Source organism: Otolemur garnettii, unplaced genomic scaffold, assembly GCF_000181295.1.
Source record: "Otolemur garnettii isolate 467f Iridium unplaced genomic scaffold, OtoGar3 scaffold00124, whole genome shotgun sequence".
Lineage (NCBI taxonomy): Eukaryota > Metazoa > Chordata > Mammalia > Primates > Galagidae > Otolemur > Otolemur garnettii.
The window spans coordinates 4078773-4095823 of NW_003852519.1; the positions used below are offsets into that span (position 1 = coordinate 4078773).

The following is a 17051-nucleotide window of genomic DNA, read 5'->3' on the forward strand; positions in this document are numbered from 1 at the left end:
GTGCTAACAAGTAAGCATCACGTGCACTAGCATCCTTTGTGTCTCTTCTCTGAGTGTCCTCATGGAGTGCTAACTGAGTCAGTCCAGAACAGCAAGATAATTTCCTTGAAGCCCAGTGACATAGATTGAAAGTTCCGCATTATACTAAGATATATTTATTGCTGGTTTGATAATGTTTACCCTGTACCTTGTGTTATCTGTTCTAAACCAGGAAAAGTAAACCTCAATGAGATAGTATACTTTGAGACTTAGTGACAATTTTAGATTCATTGTTGGAGCATGTAATTTTCAGCTACATTAATAATGTGATGATGATGTATTTTGTTCCAGAACATGCATTATCATATTAAGCAATTTGGTTTGGGGGACAATGAATTTATATTTATATTTAGCTTGCTCAAATTCACTGATGCAGTTTGGGGTAAGAGAGAGAAAAAGGTATCTTTATTGTTTGCTATTCCCTACCTCACCCTCAGAATAGCCTTATTTTTCACAACCTAAGAAAAATGCCAAGAGAATTATTGGCATTTTAACCTTCAGTCGTCCATATCCATAAGGAGTTAATGCTAATATTAAGAAGTTTTTGTAAGTGGTTTTAACTACATCTGATGTTCACTTTACTCTCTGACTTTAATATCTAATGTCAAAGTAAGATTCATCTCTTAGGTTGAGGTTATGGAGGAAAAATTGAGACCTGTTAATAAAGTTTATCACTGGAGCAGTTTAATGGCTCAGGGAAGTGCTTTTTGCTCATATTCTTTGATGCAAGTTTTCCAACAGCTGCAGTTTTTAAAATGCCGGCCATGTCTGATGGTTCTGGCCACCATTAAGGAAAACTACGGTGATGCTGTCTGTTGAGATAAAAGGAAGGAGAAGCTGTAACAGGCGAGAACTCAGAACAAAGCTAGAGGGCATATTTTATTATACCATGTCTGTCAAAAATAATTAAAGTCTCCATTGGCAGAGTCCCAAGATCAGTGCTGAGTCCTGAAAATAAGACCTTCAAAGTTTACAGACATAATGAACAACCAAGGAATCCATTGAATTAAAGAAAGAACTTGCCTAGTATCAGAAAATGTTGTCTTAAATAAATTCTAGAAAAAGATGAATTTCCAGCCGGATTCAGGGGGCAGAGGTAGGCATATACTGCCTACAATATGAACTCCTTGAAATCAGAAGCTCTTCATTCCTCATCTTCATAATACCGTAAACACTTAGTCCAAGCCTATGCTTCATAAGTGATCCAAAAATATTTTTAAATGTATTTGAGTAAGTAGGAGGAGAAAGCCAGGAAAAATAGAGTATAAACTGTAAGGACTATACTATAGCTGTTGACACAACAGCAGAATGCAATCTACCTTAAGCACACAACGCTGGGAGATTTAGCCCTGGAAGTAATTGTTCATGAAGAAATAAATGTGAAACGTAAATAAACACTAACGTAGCTCTAGAACATCTTTAGCACTTGCAGCAAGTTCTATTCAAATTATCTCCTCTTTCCCCTTGTGATTTTTTTCTTGGACCTATAGGACTTAGAAGTAAGTGCATGGAACATCCAAAAATTTGGATATTTTGCCAAGATTTTTTAAATTGATTTTTAAGTGAATGGTGTTAGAGAACATACTTTGTATGATTTCAGTTACTTGAAAATTGTCAAGATTTGTTTTATGGGCCCAAATATGGTCTACATCACTGTATATTCTGTGAGCATGTTGCGTGTGAAGTTTCAACAAATGTCATTTAGGTCAATTTGATTGCTTAACAAACAAAGCAATGTCTTTGATCTAACAATGACTGATAAGAGGAATATCGAAGTCTCCATATTAACTGTGGATTTGACTGTTTCTCCTTTCACTTCTTTTAAATTATGCTTTATGTATCTTGAAGCTTTACTGTTCCAATGTCAGGTGCAAACACTTTTAGAATTGCTATGTCTTCTCGTTGAACTGATTTGTTTATTATATACAATGTCTCTCGAGTATTATACCTTGAGTTGAAGTCCATTTTCTAATGATAATGTAGCCTTTTTTTTTTTTTTTTTAAATGAGACAGAGTCTCACTTTGTCATCCTTGGTCAAGTGCTATGGTATCACAGCTCACAGCAACCTCAAACTCCTGGGCTCAAGCAATTCTCTTGCCTCAGCCTCTCTAGTAGCTGGGACTACAGGTGCCCACCACAACACCAGGCTATTTTTAGAAACAGAGTCTCGCTCTTGCTCAGGCTGGTCTCAAACCCATGAGCTCCACCAATCCACCCTTCTTGGCTTCCCAGAGTACTGGGATTACAGGTGTGAGCCACCACGCCCAGCCTAATAATGTAGCCTTTTAGTTTTTCTTTTTTTCGCAGTTTTTTTTTTTTTTTTTTTGGCTGTGCTGAGTTTGAACCCACCACCTCCGGCATATGGGGCTGGCACCCTGCTCCTCTGAGCCACAGGTGCCGCCCCCTTTTTGTTTTTCTTTTGTTAAGTGTTGGCATGGCACACTGGTTCCATTCTTTGACTTTCAGTATACTTAGATCTTTACATGTAAATGTGTTTCCTGTAGAAGCATGGAGTTGAGTTTTGCTTATTTTTTTAAACTGAAAGTCTTTACCTTTTAACTGGAGTGTTTAGACCAGCACTATCCCATAAAAATAGAATATAATATTAAGTTTGTAGTAGACACATGAAAAAACATTCTGAAAGGCTGAAATCAATTTTAACTACATGGTGTGCTTAACCCATTATGTTTAAAATATTATTTCAAGATAAGAATGTGCACATCATGTTTTTACTTTTAAACATAAACCAATTAAAATGAAGTAAAATTAAAAATTCAGTTTCTCAGCTGCACTACCTACCCTCTTTTTAAGGGCTCAATAGCCACATGTAGTCAGTGGCTCGAATTTAGACAGTGTACATTTAGACAATTTATATATAATGTAATTATTAATATTATTGAACTTGAATTTACCATATTGCTAGGCTGTTAGTTGCAGAGGATCGGGTGGAGGGAAGTGAGTCAGCCAAGACAACAGTCACATGGGATATCGTGTTAGACACCTTCAGTTCATCACGTATTTTCAGTTTTTCCATAGCAGGCTTCCAGGAGTGGTGGGAGGTGTTTCTCAGTGTTCCACTTCTACCCTAAGCATTCAGCAAGCCCCATACACTTGTTCCCCAGAAGGGATCCCCCAGAAAATGAATGCTGACATTTTTTTTTCAGTGCTAAGCATTTGGTGGGAAGAGGGAAGGGGAGGTTCTTTGTTCTTCCAGGCCAACCTCAGCCCGGGCAGACCTGTGAGCTCACCTGGAGCCTTCTTGACATTCCTACCCTGGCTTTACACTGACAGCCAAATTATACCTTAAATCTGTGGGTTAGAGTTTCCTGCCTCTTCTCCAGTGGCAGCAGAACTCCGCTTTCCTCTTGGGTCCAAGAGACTTTCTTCCCCTCCCTTTTGCTTTACCTGTCCCAAAAGAAGTGGTCTTTTTCAAGAACAGAGAGAGAACTATTTTTGTGCTCTTCCTCAATACATTAAGGTTCTGCTTTGTATTCAAGAAAGGGTCGAGAAATTAAGTTTTCTTGCTGGTTTCTTAGTGGCCCCAAGTGCTATGCCTGATTCCCCAACTCCCACCTGAGGGAGGCTCTGTCCAGTGCCCTGTCTTGTCCCCAGCAGTTTAATGAGCAAACTGGTGGAGGCTCAGGGAAGGAACTAGAGAGAGTGTGATCTCCCAGTTAGTCTAAACCAGTGCTGACCTGGACTTTCTGGGTGATGGAAATGCTCTACATCTACTGGGCCACTAATTTTAATTTTATTTCAACTTTATTCATATTAAATTTAACCTCAATAGCTACATGTGGCTTGTAGCTACTATATCGGACAAAGCAATTCTACGTGTCCTTTAGACCATGTTCAGTCTTAATGAATTCATTTAAATCTTAGTTGCTTTTCTGTTACTCGCTCATTGGTGGGGTCCTCTTCCCATCATGTTCTGTCAAAGGTGAAATGGATGTCCCTTCTCTCCCCAGAGAGACTTGTAACTCTTTGGAATTTACTTCACTTGGTTGCCTAGAAATCTCACCTCTCTAGTAAGCCCAAGAAAAGTGATGATTTCATGGATGACTTGGCTTTTCCTCATTGCTGGGGCCGGAAGGAAGTGTTGTTGTCTTGAAGCTTTCTACATCTTAAGGGGAAGAGGAAACTTGCACTGATTTCTAGAGAGTAAAATAATTAATTATGGTTTATTGTATTTCATCTTCCACCCTATTTTAAAAACTTGATTACACAAACCCACATGAGAGAAAAACTCAAACCAGTCTGGGGGCTGAGGGCATGGGGAGAAGGGAGGAAAGAGGGAGATGGGTGTCTTCCCACTTAATGGCACAATGTTCGGGTGTGCAGGACACAAATATAAGAGGGACTCTACCTAACAAAAGCAAACATTGTAACCTATTTCTTAGTACCCTCAACAATTTCTTAGTAACCTGAAACAATTAAAAAAAAACTTAATTCCATTATCCCAAATTTCAAAAGCAATACTAGGTTGGGAGGGTAAGAACTGGGGATTAGCACACAAATATTTCTGTGACATTAGACATGAAGTGGAATTAGGTGACATTTGTATTTCAGCTTCGTCCTTTACAAAAGAGAGAATTAAAGTACTTGATGACTAAGATTACTTTTGAGCTCTGAAATTACCATGATTTGTCAGCTAATGATATATTTTTGCCATCCTTATTTTTCTAACAGAAAGCTTTTTAAACAAGTTCAGAAAACATTCCTAGTATCTGCTCGCTGAGTTGACACATTGCTCTTGAGAATAAAAGAGTACATTTGTTGCAGTCATTTACTGTATGTTAGATGCTTGTCTTGATGAAATAAGCAATGACAAAGCAATTGGCCCCAGGGCAGTCCTTTGATATTCAGGGATAGTTGTTCTGAGCCTGTCACTCTCAGAGAAAGCTGAGAAACAGTAAAGGATAAATTCAGCACAGCCAAGTCATTTGGCCAGTTCAAAAGAGTTTCACAACCCTTAGGCTCTAACATCTGATTAACATTTAATTTACAGAAAACCTTCAGTACATTACACGCACTTCAGAGGGAAGGGGTCATTTCTCAGAAGATAAAATGATACCTGGGAACAATTGCTCAGAAATTGAGGAGCAGTCATATGTACAAAGCTGGCTCCTGTGTCCGTACAGGTCTACCAATAGCGTCCGTAGAGGTGAAAGAACACACGTGGAGACACTGTGCAAATGTAGGAGTGTATACAAATCTGTTATAAATAAAAATAATAGACGGGCATGGTGGCTCACACCTATAGTCCTAACACTCTGGGAGGCCAATGGGGGGAGGATCCCTTAAGCTCAGGAGTTCAAAACCAGCCTGAGCAAGAATGAGACCTTTCTCTGCTAAAAAATAGAAAAATAGGGCAGTGCCTGTGGCTCAAAGGAGTAGGGTGTCAGCCCCATGTACTGGAGGTGGTGGGTTCAAACCTGGGCCTGGCCAAAAACTGTAAAAAAAAAAAAAAAAATAGAAAAACAAGCTGGGTGTTGTGCCTGGCAACAGTAGTCCTAGCTACTTGGGAGGCTGAGGCCAGAGAATCTCTTGAGCACCAAAGTTTGAGGTTGCTGTGAGCTAGGATGCCACAACATTCTATCCATGTGACAGAGTGAGACTGTATCTCAAATAATAAACAGATAGGCAAATAAAGAAATAAATAACAATAACCCAGGAGTTTTCATTTCATATATTAGGTACATTCTCTGTGCCATCTCCTAGGTGCCAGAGAAATAAAGATGAATAGAAATACCATAATTGAAGTGCTATCGTGAAAAAGACAAAATGCATTACAAAACCATGAGAAATGCTGTAGGAGAATTATGTAGGTGCCAGTGCCTTGCCTTCCTGAGCAACGCTGATTGGAAAAACAATAGAGAAGAAATAATCCCTGAAAAAGTAATCAAAAATTTGCCAAAAGAATAAAGACTGGAAAATCCTGCAGTCAGAGTTAAAGGATATGGCATTAATATCTGCCTAGAGGTGTGCATCTCCTGGCCCACTTGGTGAACTGTAAGGAGTTATGATGGCAAGCTTCGGCTGTTCGGAAAATAGCAAGAAGTAGGACTAGAAATATTGGGAAGAACTTCAAATACCTTGAAAAGGAGTTTAGACCTTAAACTGTAAGTGATAAGAAATAAAGAACATAATAAGATTTGACAGGAGAAGCTGTCTCTTGGGGCACAGCTGCAAGCCACAGATCTTGAATCCTCATTGGGATAGAAAAATTATCAAGCAAGTTTTGAGGGTACTGGTTCAAAGCATGAGCTTTAAAATCTGAAAACCATAGGTATAGCCTTGGGCAGATGATTACTTTATATGAATCTCAGCTTTCAAATCTATAATCTATCTTGGGGGTTAACAAACTTTTTATTAATGAAGCCTACATGATAAATATATTATGCTTTGAGGACCATATAGTTTTATTGCAGCTGTTAAATTCTGCTGTTCTAGCAGCAAAACAATCATAGACAGTATGTAAACAAATGGCCATGACTATCTTCTAATACAGCTTTATTTGCACTACCAAAATCTGAATCTTACATAATTTTCACATGCCAAGAAATACTATTCTTCTTGTGTTTTTGTCAAGCATTTTGAAGCTAAACACCATTCTTAGCTCAAAAGTCACACAAGAACAAGTGACAAGACAGATTAGGCTTGTGGGCTGTAGTTTGTTGATTTGAAATGTCATATAATTACAACACATAATATTGGGATAATTTGGTAGGGGGTGCTACAAAGTATAAATATTTTTGTAATGTAGAAAGATGTAAAATAAACTTTTTAACAACATGTGTAGCACATAGCGTAACTGATTAAATATCATATAAGCAGCACCAATGGCATTAAATAGAAAATTTCTCAAGGTCTCCAAAGAAAAGGAGAATTGAAACAGATTAGGCAGGGAAATGCCATTGAGGGGAAGGTGACTGGTTTAAGACAAAAATTCTAACTAAACTGAAAATATCAAGCAGGCTACAGGCTTAGAGGTTTTGAGTAGAAACAAGAAGATGAGAGATTAGATGAGAAGGTGAGACTGGAGGAGGCAGGGAGAATAACTTAGAATGCTGTAGAAATGTTCTGGGAACGAGATGGTGAGTGTCACTGCTGTCCTGGACCAACCTTAGGAGCCTGGTTGCATGTAGCTGAAGTGTCAGGTCAGATCCCAGATTATCATCTAAACAGGGAGGAGCTCTGGCCCCAAACATGTGCTATCAGAAGTGAGGGGGTGTAATCACAGGGCCTCTCCCTGAAGAGAACTTTGTCAGCAGAGACACGTTCCCACTGTGTTTTTTACTTGCATTTGCCTGATAATTGGTGATGTTGAGCATTTTCTCATGTGTTTGTTAGCCGTTTTGTATGTCTTTTTTCTTTTTTTTGAAAAAGTCTTTACTTGTCACATGTCCATTTTTTCACAGGTTTGTTTTTTTCTTGCTGATGGGTTTGAATTCTTTGCAGATTCTGGACCTTCACCTATAGAGTATATGAAGATTTTCTCCTTTTTCTGCAGTTGTCCATTTACTCTGCTGATTATCTCCTTGGCTGTGCAGAAACTTTTTAGTTTAATCAAGTCCCATTGATGTATCTTTGTTGTTGCTACATTTGCTTTTGTGGTGTTAGGGATGCATGCTCTCCTTAGGCCAACATCTGAAAACGTTAGTCCTACATTTTCTTCTAGAAATCTGATAGAATCTTCAGGTCTTACCCTTAAGTCTTTAATCCATCTTGAATATGGTAAAAGGTAGGGATCCTGCTTCTTTCTTCTCCATATGGCTACCCAGTTTTCCCAGCACCAGTTATTCAATGGAGAGTTCTTTCCCCTGTGTGTGTGTTTGTCTGTTATAAATCAGTTGGTTTAGCTATCTGGTCAATATGTGGTCATAAATTGGTATAATGGACATTAGACACTAGGAAGGGGGTAGTGAGGGATTAAAAAAAAACCTTCCAATCAGGTATAATGTACCGGTAACAGGCTAAAAGCCCTAACTTCAGCATTATACAATTCTATTTGTTACAAGTGTTACAAGTGTAACAAAAAACACTTGTGCCCGCTAAGACACTTGTACCCACTTGTACCCTATTGAAATTTTTAAAAAGAAGAAGAGGTACATTCTTCTGTTGGTCACATCAAAAGCACTTGCTTCTTCAGTCTGTTAGCCCAACAAAACAGAGCAATCTCAAAAAGAAGCACTCTTAGCAATCAGCGGTTACCAACAAATACAGGGATAGGTTTGCTTTCCTTAAACAGTATTTGCTCAATATTTGCTTTTCTCTAATATCTCTTCTCTAAGATACATCTTCTCTAAGATAATCAGACCTAGAACTGCTAAAACATTTCTATTCATGATCTGGCTTGAATGATTCAAAGGTAATTAAGGACATAAAATAGTCTTCAGCGAGAATGTGGGTTTTCAGTGCGTGGGGCCTCTAAAGAGGGAAAAATGATCATATAAAATGTCATGCTTTTTATTGTTTTACTGAAGAAAGATAGGAATTTAGTGGTAGATTTCTGGTCAAAATGATGTAGTACATTTTTGCTTTGTCATATAGTTTCTGCTCCTACCACAAAGCAGAAAGAAAACCAGAAGCACGTTGCCAGGCACAAAACTGTAGTAGTCACCTCGTGAATCAGAAAAGAAACAGGATTAAAGGGGAAACAGGCTGAAGTCTTGGGCCCTCTGTGTGCTGGGTCTGGAAAAGACAGTATTGAGTTTAGGTGCCAGGTAGAAAGGACTGAAATGCCGTACACTTGGCAGGGCACAGAGCCAGGCTCTCTGCACAGAGCAAAGATTCTTCCCATTTGAGGAAGAAACTCATATATGAAGACCTGGAGATGCAGGGGACACATATTCATCTCACTACCAACGACCAAGTCTAGTTATTCCTTGACTCAGTGAAATGAATCTGTGGTCGCCACTATATCACACGATATTAAGAACCTCCAATATGTCATACTTTAAACTGAGGACTTTGGGCTGAAAGGAAGCAGTGACTTCACTATCTCAAAAGCAAGAGATAAGAGGCAAGAAATGAGGAGAAGGAAAACGCAAAGTGAGCCTAGAGCCTATGTTTCAAAAATCACGCAGAACCTAGGCTAAGGATAGACATCAAAACAATTGGCCATTTCAGATTATATTTTAAATAGCTTGCTAACAAAAACATATAGCGTGTTGAGGAAGACCAAAGGCAAAAATGTAAGAATAACTTTCATCTTAACCACCAAGAAATAATGAAACAAATATTGACAGAAATATATACTCTGGTTTCTCTTCAGATTGCATCCATCTTTCACCTTTTACGAAAATGGACAGAAAGATAACAAAAAAAGAATAAACATAAAAGTTTAAAATGTTTAGAATAAAAGCACAATCATTTAAATTAGTTTAAAACTGAACTGATGAAAAACTGATTTAATTGAATCCAAAAGGGGCACGAAACACAATTAGAAGATACAGTAATGGAAATATACAATGAAAATCTTGTAACAAATTAATGGAAGAAGATCGAAAACCCATAAAACAGGCAAAAGAATTGAATAATTCTAGAATAAGGAAGCTGGATGTTCAATAAACATATACAAAATCTCCTTCCTAAGCAAGAATTAAGTTAGAAAACATTTAGATAATATCCAATGCAGCTGAAGATGTATGTACCATACAATCTAGGACTTCCAATCCAAGGAGACATGTCCCAAATGTTTATGATTGCAGCATTATTTGTAAGAGTGAATTGTTGAAAGCAACCCATCTATCAAAAGAATAGCAAATAAATTGTACAGCTTATCTATACAGTAAATTGTACAGATATACTGTACATAAATTGTACAATATATCAACCCATTCTTTCTATAGAAGTTTAAAAGACATTTCTATTTTATTTGACTTGTTAATCCAGATATACTGTACATAAATCATACAGGTATATACTGTACATAAATTGTATAGTATATCTGTAAACTGGACACCAAAATAAAGTTTCTAGAGATACTGGTATCAAGATGGAGTTTCAACTATAATTAGTAATATCTTATTCCTTTGGAAAATAAAAATACCTGAGGACAAGAAAATAATAAATAAATATAATAAATGATTCCTATTTTCTACGATTGCATATCTCTGTCTAATCCAGCCTGGTTTCTAAGAAAGGGAAGTACAGCAGAGTGGCTGGCAGAGAAAGAACAGTTGAATTAGATTAGGATTTAAGCTTGTCATCGCTGAAACACATGTGAATAAGCACAGCTCTGGTTCATGCCACATCACTCAATTTCTAAAAGGAAAAATGAGGAGGAAAGTAGCTCAAGAGACAGCAAAATGCTTTTAGGCTGTGCATTTGAGTTCAACTGGAAACGGTAACTTTTGAATTGAATACACCTCAGCCATGGCTGGACATGGACTTCAGGATTTACAAACGACCTGGTCATTTTTGGTGAAGCTGAGAGAAATCTAAAAAACAAATGCAAGGAGGCTCTTTAGAAATTCTCTTAGTTTAAAGTTTAAGTAGCTTGTAGCAGGAAAAGAATATCGGAAAATAAAATATCTGTGCTCTAATCCTCCCGCATGTCTTGAATTTCAAAATTTGAACCGAGGCTTTGATGTGCAGACTTCATGCTGCGGGGCATGAAAGATTGAGTGGCCTTCTAACTTCTCTTTTCAGCAGAAGCGGCCCTGGTGGGGATGTGAAACAGGACTGCAAGCGGGGAGGTGTTGCTGCTCTGCGCGGCCTTTTGTGTTAGCTTTCATAGCTGGGGTTGGTCGATTCCAGGCTTAGTAACTAGGCTAAGTTGACGGAACCTTTCAAATGGTTTGAAACTTCTTTGGAAGTTTTGAATTCAAAACTCAGATTTTTTTAGGGGTTTTTCATAGTACATACTGGTTCATTCTGAAGGGTTAGCTTTATATGGGAAGACCAAGGATGAAACAAAGAGAGGATAGAAACTTTTTAACTTGGGAATATACCCATAGTCTACAGAGAGATGATCACAAAACATACTGAGGTCTTCGCCTTGCAAACATTTTTGGGGAGACGTTGGCTTGGTTTTTCAGGAAAATCACAGCTTTAACATGTTGCTTCAGTCCTGTCTGGGTCTCTTCAGGCAAGAGCAAAAATAAGTTAAGACCCTGAGGAACAAAATGTATAAGGAAAATATTCATCTGCACATTGAGACACTCTAGATCCTCGATACATATTTAGGGAATGAACTAAGTCAAATTTGGAGTTCTTGTTTTATTGAAACTGAAATTTTAAAAGTGTAAATTTGTAATTGATTCCTTGAGTCTAGGCTATCGATGTGCAAGAGTTCTCTCAATTCTAAAACTTTGAATAAAAATTATGCATTCAGGGTGGCTCCTATGGCTCAAAGGAGTAGGGCACTGGCCCCATATGTCAGAGGTGGCGGGTTCAAACCCAGCCCTGGCCCCAAACTGCAAAATAAATAAATAAATAATTGTGTGTTCAATAATATGTCAACTCTAGGTCAAGTTATTGAAAATATTTTCTTAGCTTATGTAGTTTATATAAATAAATTTTCCCAGTAGCTCCTTTAAAGGGTGGGAGGTCTATTATTTCTATGACTTTGAAAGGAGGGTGGGATGTGAAAAAGATGCAGACATGTGTCAATCACGGTTTTTAAAAAATGACTATTTTTAACATTTTGCGATGGATTAACAAGTCAAGTAAAATAGAAATTTCTTTTAAACTTCTGTAGAAAGAATGGGTTGAGAAACATCACCAGCTATAATTTTCACTACACTGGATGGTTTGAAATTTTATACTTCATATAGAAAAATAAGTGCTAAGTTCACACAAAGTGAACTATTTATTATTTGTCAGAGCTAAAATTTATTTCTTGTTACTGCTCTATTATTAATATAAAATTTTCTTGGCAAGAATAAATGACAAGCAAGCTAAGAATCTGTGGATATAGATTTCTACATACTTATAAAATTACCTTTGGCAAGTTATTGAAAGTCTCTGAGTTACCATTATGTGTTAAATAGACCTTTTTTTTAAATTTCAGATTAACATGACCGTACATATGGTTAGGTTACATTATTTGCATTTGCAAGGTAAAGTCCAAGGTGCAGCTGTGTCCTTCACCCAGGAAGGGTGCCATGTACCCGTGACCTGTACACATCGGGAACTTACCAACCCCCTTCCCATTCTTCTTGAATTTATTGAGTTTTTCTGATATGGGCCTGTCGTTGTAATCGACCCGTTTCATGAATAGACATAGTAATATTTGCTCTTCTTATATCTCAGGATTGTTACAAAATGCAAGTGGAAAAAATAAATATGAAAATTCTTCAAAAGGGCAAAAGAGCTGTATAAAATGTATTTTACTAACTACTGTGAAGGAGAACATTTAACTCACGAGTGCGGAAGAGTTTAGTGACCACAGTTTAGTGACCACGTGAGGGGCGACCTTGTAGGTACAATCCAATACTATGGTGCTTTCAAATATTGATAACGGCCTTCCTTTCTCTCTCCTTTCCGCTTTCTCCCTTTACTTCCCTTCTGCAGAACCTCTACCTGTAACCAGTGTTTCCATATATGACTACAAACCTTCTCCTGAAACAGGAGTCCTGTTTGAAATTCATTATCCAGAAAAATACAATGTTTTCACCAGAGTAAACATAAGCTACTGGGAAGGTAAAGACTTCCGGACAATGCTGTATAAAGGTAAGCGGCAAAAGGGAGGCTGAACTGATGTCTATCACTCTTTACAAAGCTTTTCTCAAATGGTGGTCTTTTTTACTGTGAAGAAGTACTATAACCTACTATTTGTCCTTAATAGTGGTTATTTTTAATAACCCATTAAAAATAGTTACTGTCATCTTTTAAGGGTACATGTGAATCTTTCTAAATGAAGAATAGAAATGTCTTAACACAATAACTAAGAAAATGACATGGAGACTCTGTTAACCAGTTTGATGAAAATAGTTCCAATTGTATATAAAAATAGCACACTGTACCCCATGACAGTATCAATGTACACAGCTATGATCTAATAAAAAAAGGGGGAAAAAAGAAAAAAATAAAAATAGTTACTGATTCCAGAAAAATCTTAATGAGGACTCTCAGAACATCTGGGTAGTTGAGAGCCACGCAGACAGCATGCATTCCGTGCGAGAAATACTCAAATTGTTATCACTTATGTGTCACTCTTGCCAGAGGCATCGTATCTAGTATAGGAAATAAATCCAAACTTTCACAGTTTAGAAGCACCCACCTAACCATTCTTTTGAAGCTTTTTCTAGGACTGGGAAGCTAGAGCACAGCCTTCTACAAAGATTCTCTTGGAGATTATCCTCAAGTGCAAAAGACAATCCTCTTTGGCTCCTTTGTATACATTTATCTGTAGGATCGGCTAAATAATTTCATTAAGATACAAAAATTGATTTACTAATTTTACTGGCTTGGTAGGGATCTTGTGGGGAAAGAGAAGAGAGTCCAGGAGAATTAATGTTTTGACAGAAGTACCAAGTCAACCTCCTTTAGTAGAAGTCTGGGGTGGGGTCAGAGGGAGGGCGAGAGGGCATTTCACTTCATTGGGAGTCAGTTCAAGTGAAGGAACTTGGATACTGTCAGGACATGGTGGTGCCCAGAACACTAGGAAAGGGACGACAAAGACACTAAATGATGGTGTCGAAGTTGGCTGATTATAACTGAAGATACACACGGGTGAAGTTGAAAATGAGTCCTAAGGTACCAAAGCACAAAGGGCATGTTATCCAGACAAATGTCACTTCGACTTGCTGTTTTTACAAACTCCCTTCTTCCGTGGAATATTTTCCCCCATAGATACTGTTTAAAATATATGTAGTAAATTTAGAGCTTTAAAAAATCTTTTAAAATCAAGTAAACATGAACTCCAAATTACTGCATTCTTTATTTTCAGTGAAAACATTATCTGCAAAACTAATAAGCAGAATCTTATTTGTTTATAGATCTCATGCAAATACAAGTTTATGAATGATTAGAAAACAATTACTGAAACTTTTGCTGAGTTACAAGCCATGAGTTTAAAAGTAATATGTCCTATTTTTAAGTCAATAAATTTTTATATCATTTTTAGTTTTTAATTCAATAAGTAGTTCTTGTAGTTTTCCCCCTTATTTCTTTTGAGTTGGATTGGATTTTTTAATTTATCATTGTTTTCTTTAAAGTTTTCTAAGTGGAATTCTCAATTTTAATTTTTTCTTTTTCTGAGCAGCTTAACCTAATCTATTTTTATTTTTATTTTATTTATTTATTTTTCTTTTTGAGGCACAGTCTCACTGCATCACCCTCGGTAGAGTGCTGTGACATCACAGCTTCCAGCGACCTCAAATTCTTGGGCTTAGGTGATTCTCTTGCCTCAGCCTCCCAAGTAGCTGGGAATACAGATGCCCATTACAACAACTGGCTATGTTGTTGTTGTTGTTGCAGTTGTCATTGTTTTAGCTGGCCTGAGCCAGGTTCGAATCCGTCAGGCACAGTGTATATGGCCGGTGCTCTACCCACTGAGCTATGGGCACCACCCCAATCTACTTTTAAATTAGGCTAGTTTTTATATGTGAAAACATTTCTTGTATAATTGTCTTTTATTATGTCATAAAGTGACAAAATACCTTGAGTTTTTATCATAAAGTAAATTGCTAGCATAAACCTAATCTTTATAATTTATTTATATTATATTCTCCAATTAATATCCCAAAAGTTCCTGTAATAAAAATTTAACTCAAATTATATTGAATCTTCTTAGGAATTCTGGCAGGAAAAGCCTTTCAGATTGAGTCTAAAAATCTAGTTTTATGTCTAGCTTTCTACTAATTCTTTTTTACTGACCATGCCAAAAGTTAAAAGAAATACTATTTTATAGGTATTTGACCATAATTGTTTCGAACTTTCTAGAAGTGTGTGTCATTTAGAAAACCATATTTTTAATGCAACTGATTCTTCTCCTCACAGATTTTTTTAAGGGAAAAACAGTATTTAATCACTGGCTTCCAGGGATATGTTATAGCAATATCACCTTTCAGCTGGTATCTGAGGCAACTTTTAATAAAAGTACCCTGGTGGAGTATAGTGGTGTCAGCCATGAACCCAAACAGCATAGGACTGGTAAGTTCAAATTTAGTGTAATAATCAAATTATATGTTGCATATTATTTTTATCCTATGAAATAACGTGTTCTAAAACTCAGGATGAAAACAAATGTATACGTCCAATAATCTAAAACAAATTTCCTATCAATATAAAAGAAACTGAACAAAATATTCAATAAGAAAAATCGAAAATGTGTCAATGCAATCACAGATTTTGTAACCTTAGAACAAAAAGGCATATGACACTATCAAAAGTTATAACTAAGTAACCTACTTACCTGAATCTAGTAGGCATCACTTCCTCTAGAACCTCACAAGTGCCCGTCAGGACAACAGTCTAGTAGAGACTATCAGATTATGAAAGGAAAATACTGGAATTGCCTAATTTTAGTAGTGTCACTAATATGAAGCACTATTATAGGATGGATGGAAAAGTGGATGGGTGGAAGAATGGATGGATAAGGTCAACATATATTTGCTAAATACCCATCACCAATATAAGCAACACTGTGTGTGCCTAACGTGCTGAAGTGCTCAGTAGGAATCCTGGAGATAGCAATTCCTATGAGCACTGGGAATGGGTTACAACAGCTCACCCTTGAGGCCCTGTGAAAGAAATTCCAACATGCCATGATTCTTATTAATTAGGCCAAGACCAGGAAACTTTCAGCTAACTAATATGTCTTATGTCAATGTCTAAGATTTTATTTGTATTTTTCACTATTTAATTCAAGTAAAGATACATTAATTGAGCACCGCCTACCTGAAAGTCATTCTGAGCACTGAGAGAGATGAAGACAAAAACTGGTGAGACAGAGTCCCCATCCTCAAAAAAATGGTCCATGTACTACAGAAATGGCAGTAATACAAAGCAGAATAAGATAAATGGCATAAAAGAGGTACAAAACTATTTAACAGATAAATGGCATAAAAGAGATGCAAAGGTATTTAACAGCACAAAAAAGAGAGAGAGAAATTTTTATTAGAAGTTCACAGAAGATGTGATATTAGAGCTACTTTTTGAAGGATAGATAGAAAGTATTGCACGCAGAGACCATGCAATATGTCTTCATAATTTTTTACCTCTAAAAATGTAGGCTTCCATGGTTCATAAACTCATTTTGTGCTCGTATGTCTCACTTTGTAGAGGTGAGGAGTGAAGCTATATTTCATATGCATGTGTTAGCATCTCTAAAAGTGATCCATGTAGTCAACTCTCTGCGGTACAACAGTGTTTCAAGGAATATTTTTATCTCGATAGCTATAAGTACACTATAGATGGGGGGGTTGTAATAAAGGTCCAGGGACAGTGATATATTTTTTAAGTGGGATTATGATAAACTGAAGAATATTTACATATTCTACTTTAGAAGTGATTAAATTACCACTTCAATAAACATAGCACTGTGAGTTAATATATTTGAAGTGTGACGGTGCCATACAAGATTCACAAAATATTGAAAGTACATATACTTGAAACCACACTTGTTCCTGATGTAAGCATGTCTATATGTTAGAAGTCAAATTAAACTCTATTTTGTAAATCTGCTTGTGTATTTGACTCGATAGATTATGTATTACAAAAAACTTACTTGAAAATGACAATTCTCTTTCTTACAGCACCTTATCCACCTCAGAATATTTCTGTTCGTATTGTGAACTTGAACAAGAACAACTGGGAAGAACAGAGTGGCAGTTTCCCGGAGGAATCATTCCTGAGATCACAGGATACAATAGGAAAAGACAAACTCGTCCATTTTACAGAAGAAACTTCTGAAATTCCTTCTGGCAACATTTCCTCTGGTTGGCCTGATTTTAACAGCAGTGATGATGAAACTACATCTCAGCCTTACTGGTGGGACAGTGCATCTGCAACTCCTGAAAGTGAAGACGAATTTGTCAGTGTGGCTCCCACGGAATAC

At 37.0% G+C, this 17051-nt stretch overlaps 1 protein-coding gene across 1 annotated transcript in view; it reads left to right on the forward strand.

Annotated features, from left to right (window-relative positions):
* Window positions 1-17051, forward strand: part of PTPRO (protein tyrosine phosphatase, receptor type O) — a 237075-nt gene that overhangs the window by 136174 nt on the left and 83850 nt on the right. The window contains 3 exon segments of the mRNA XM_012810064.1: window positions 12563-12721; window positions 14993-15145; window positions 16750-17049. Of these exon segments, the coding sequence (XP_012665518.1) occupies window positions 12563-12721; window positions 14993-15145; window positions 16750-17049 (612 nt within the window).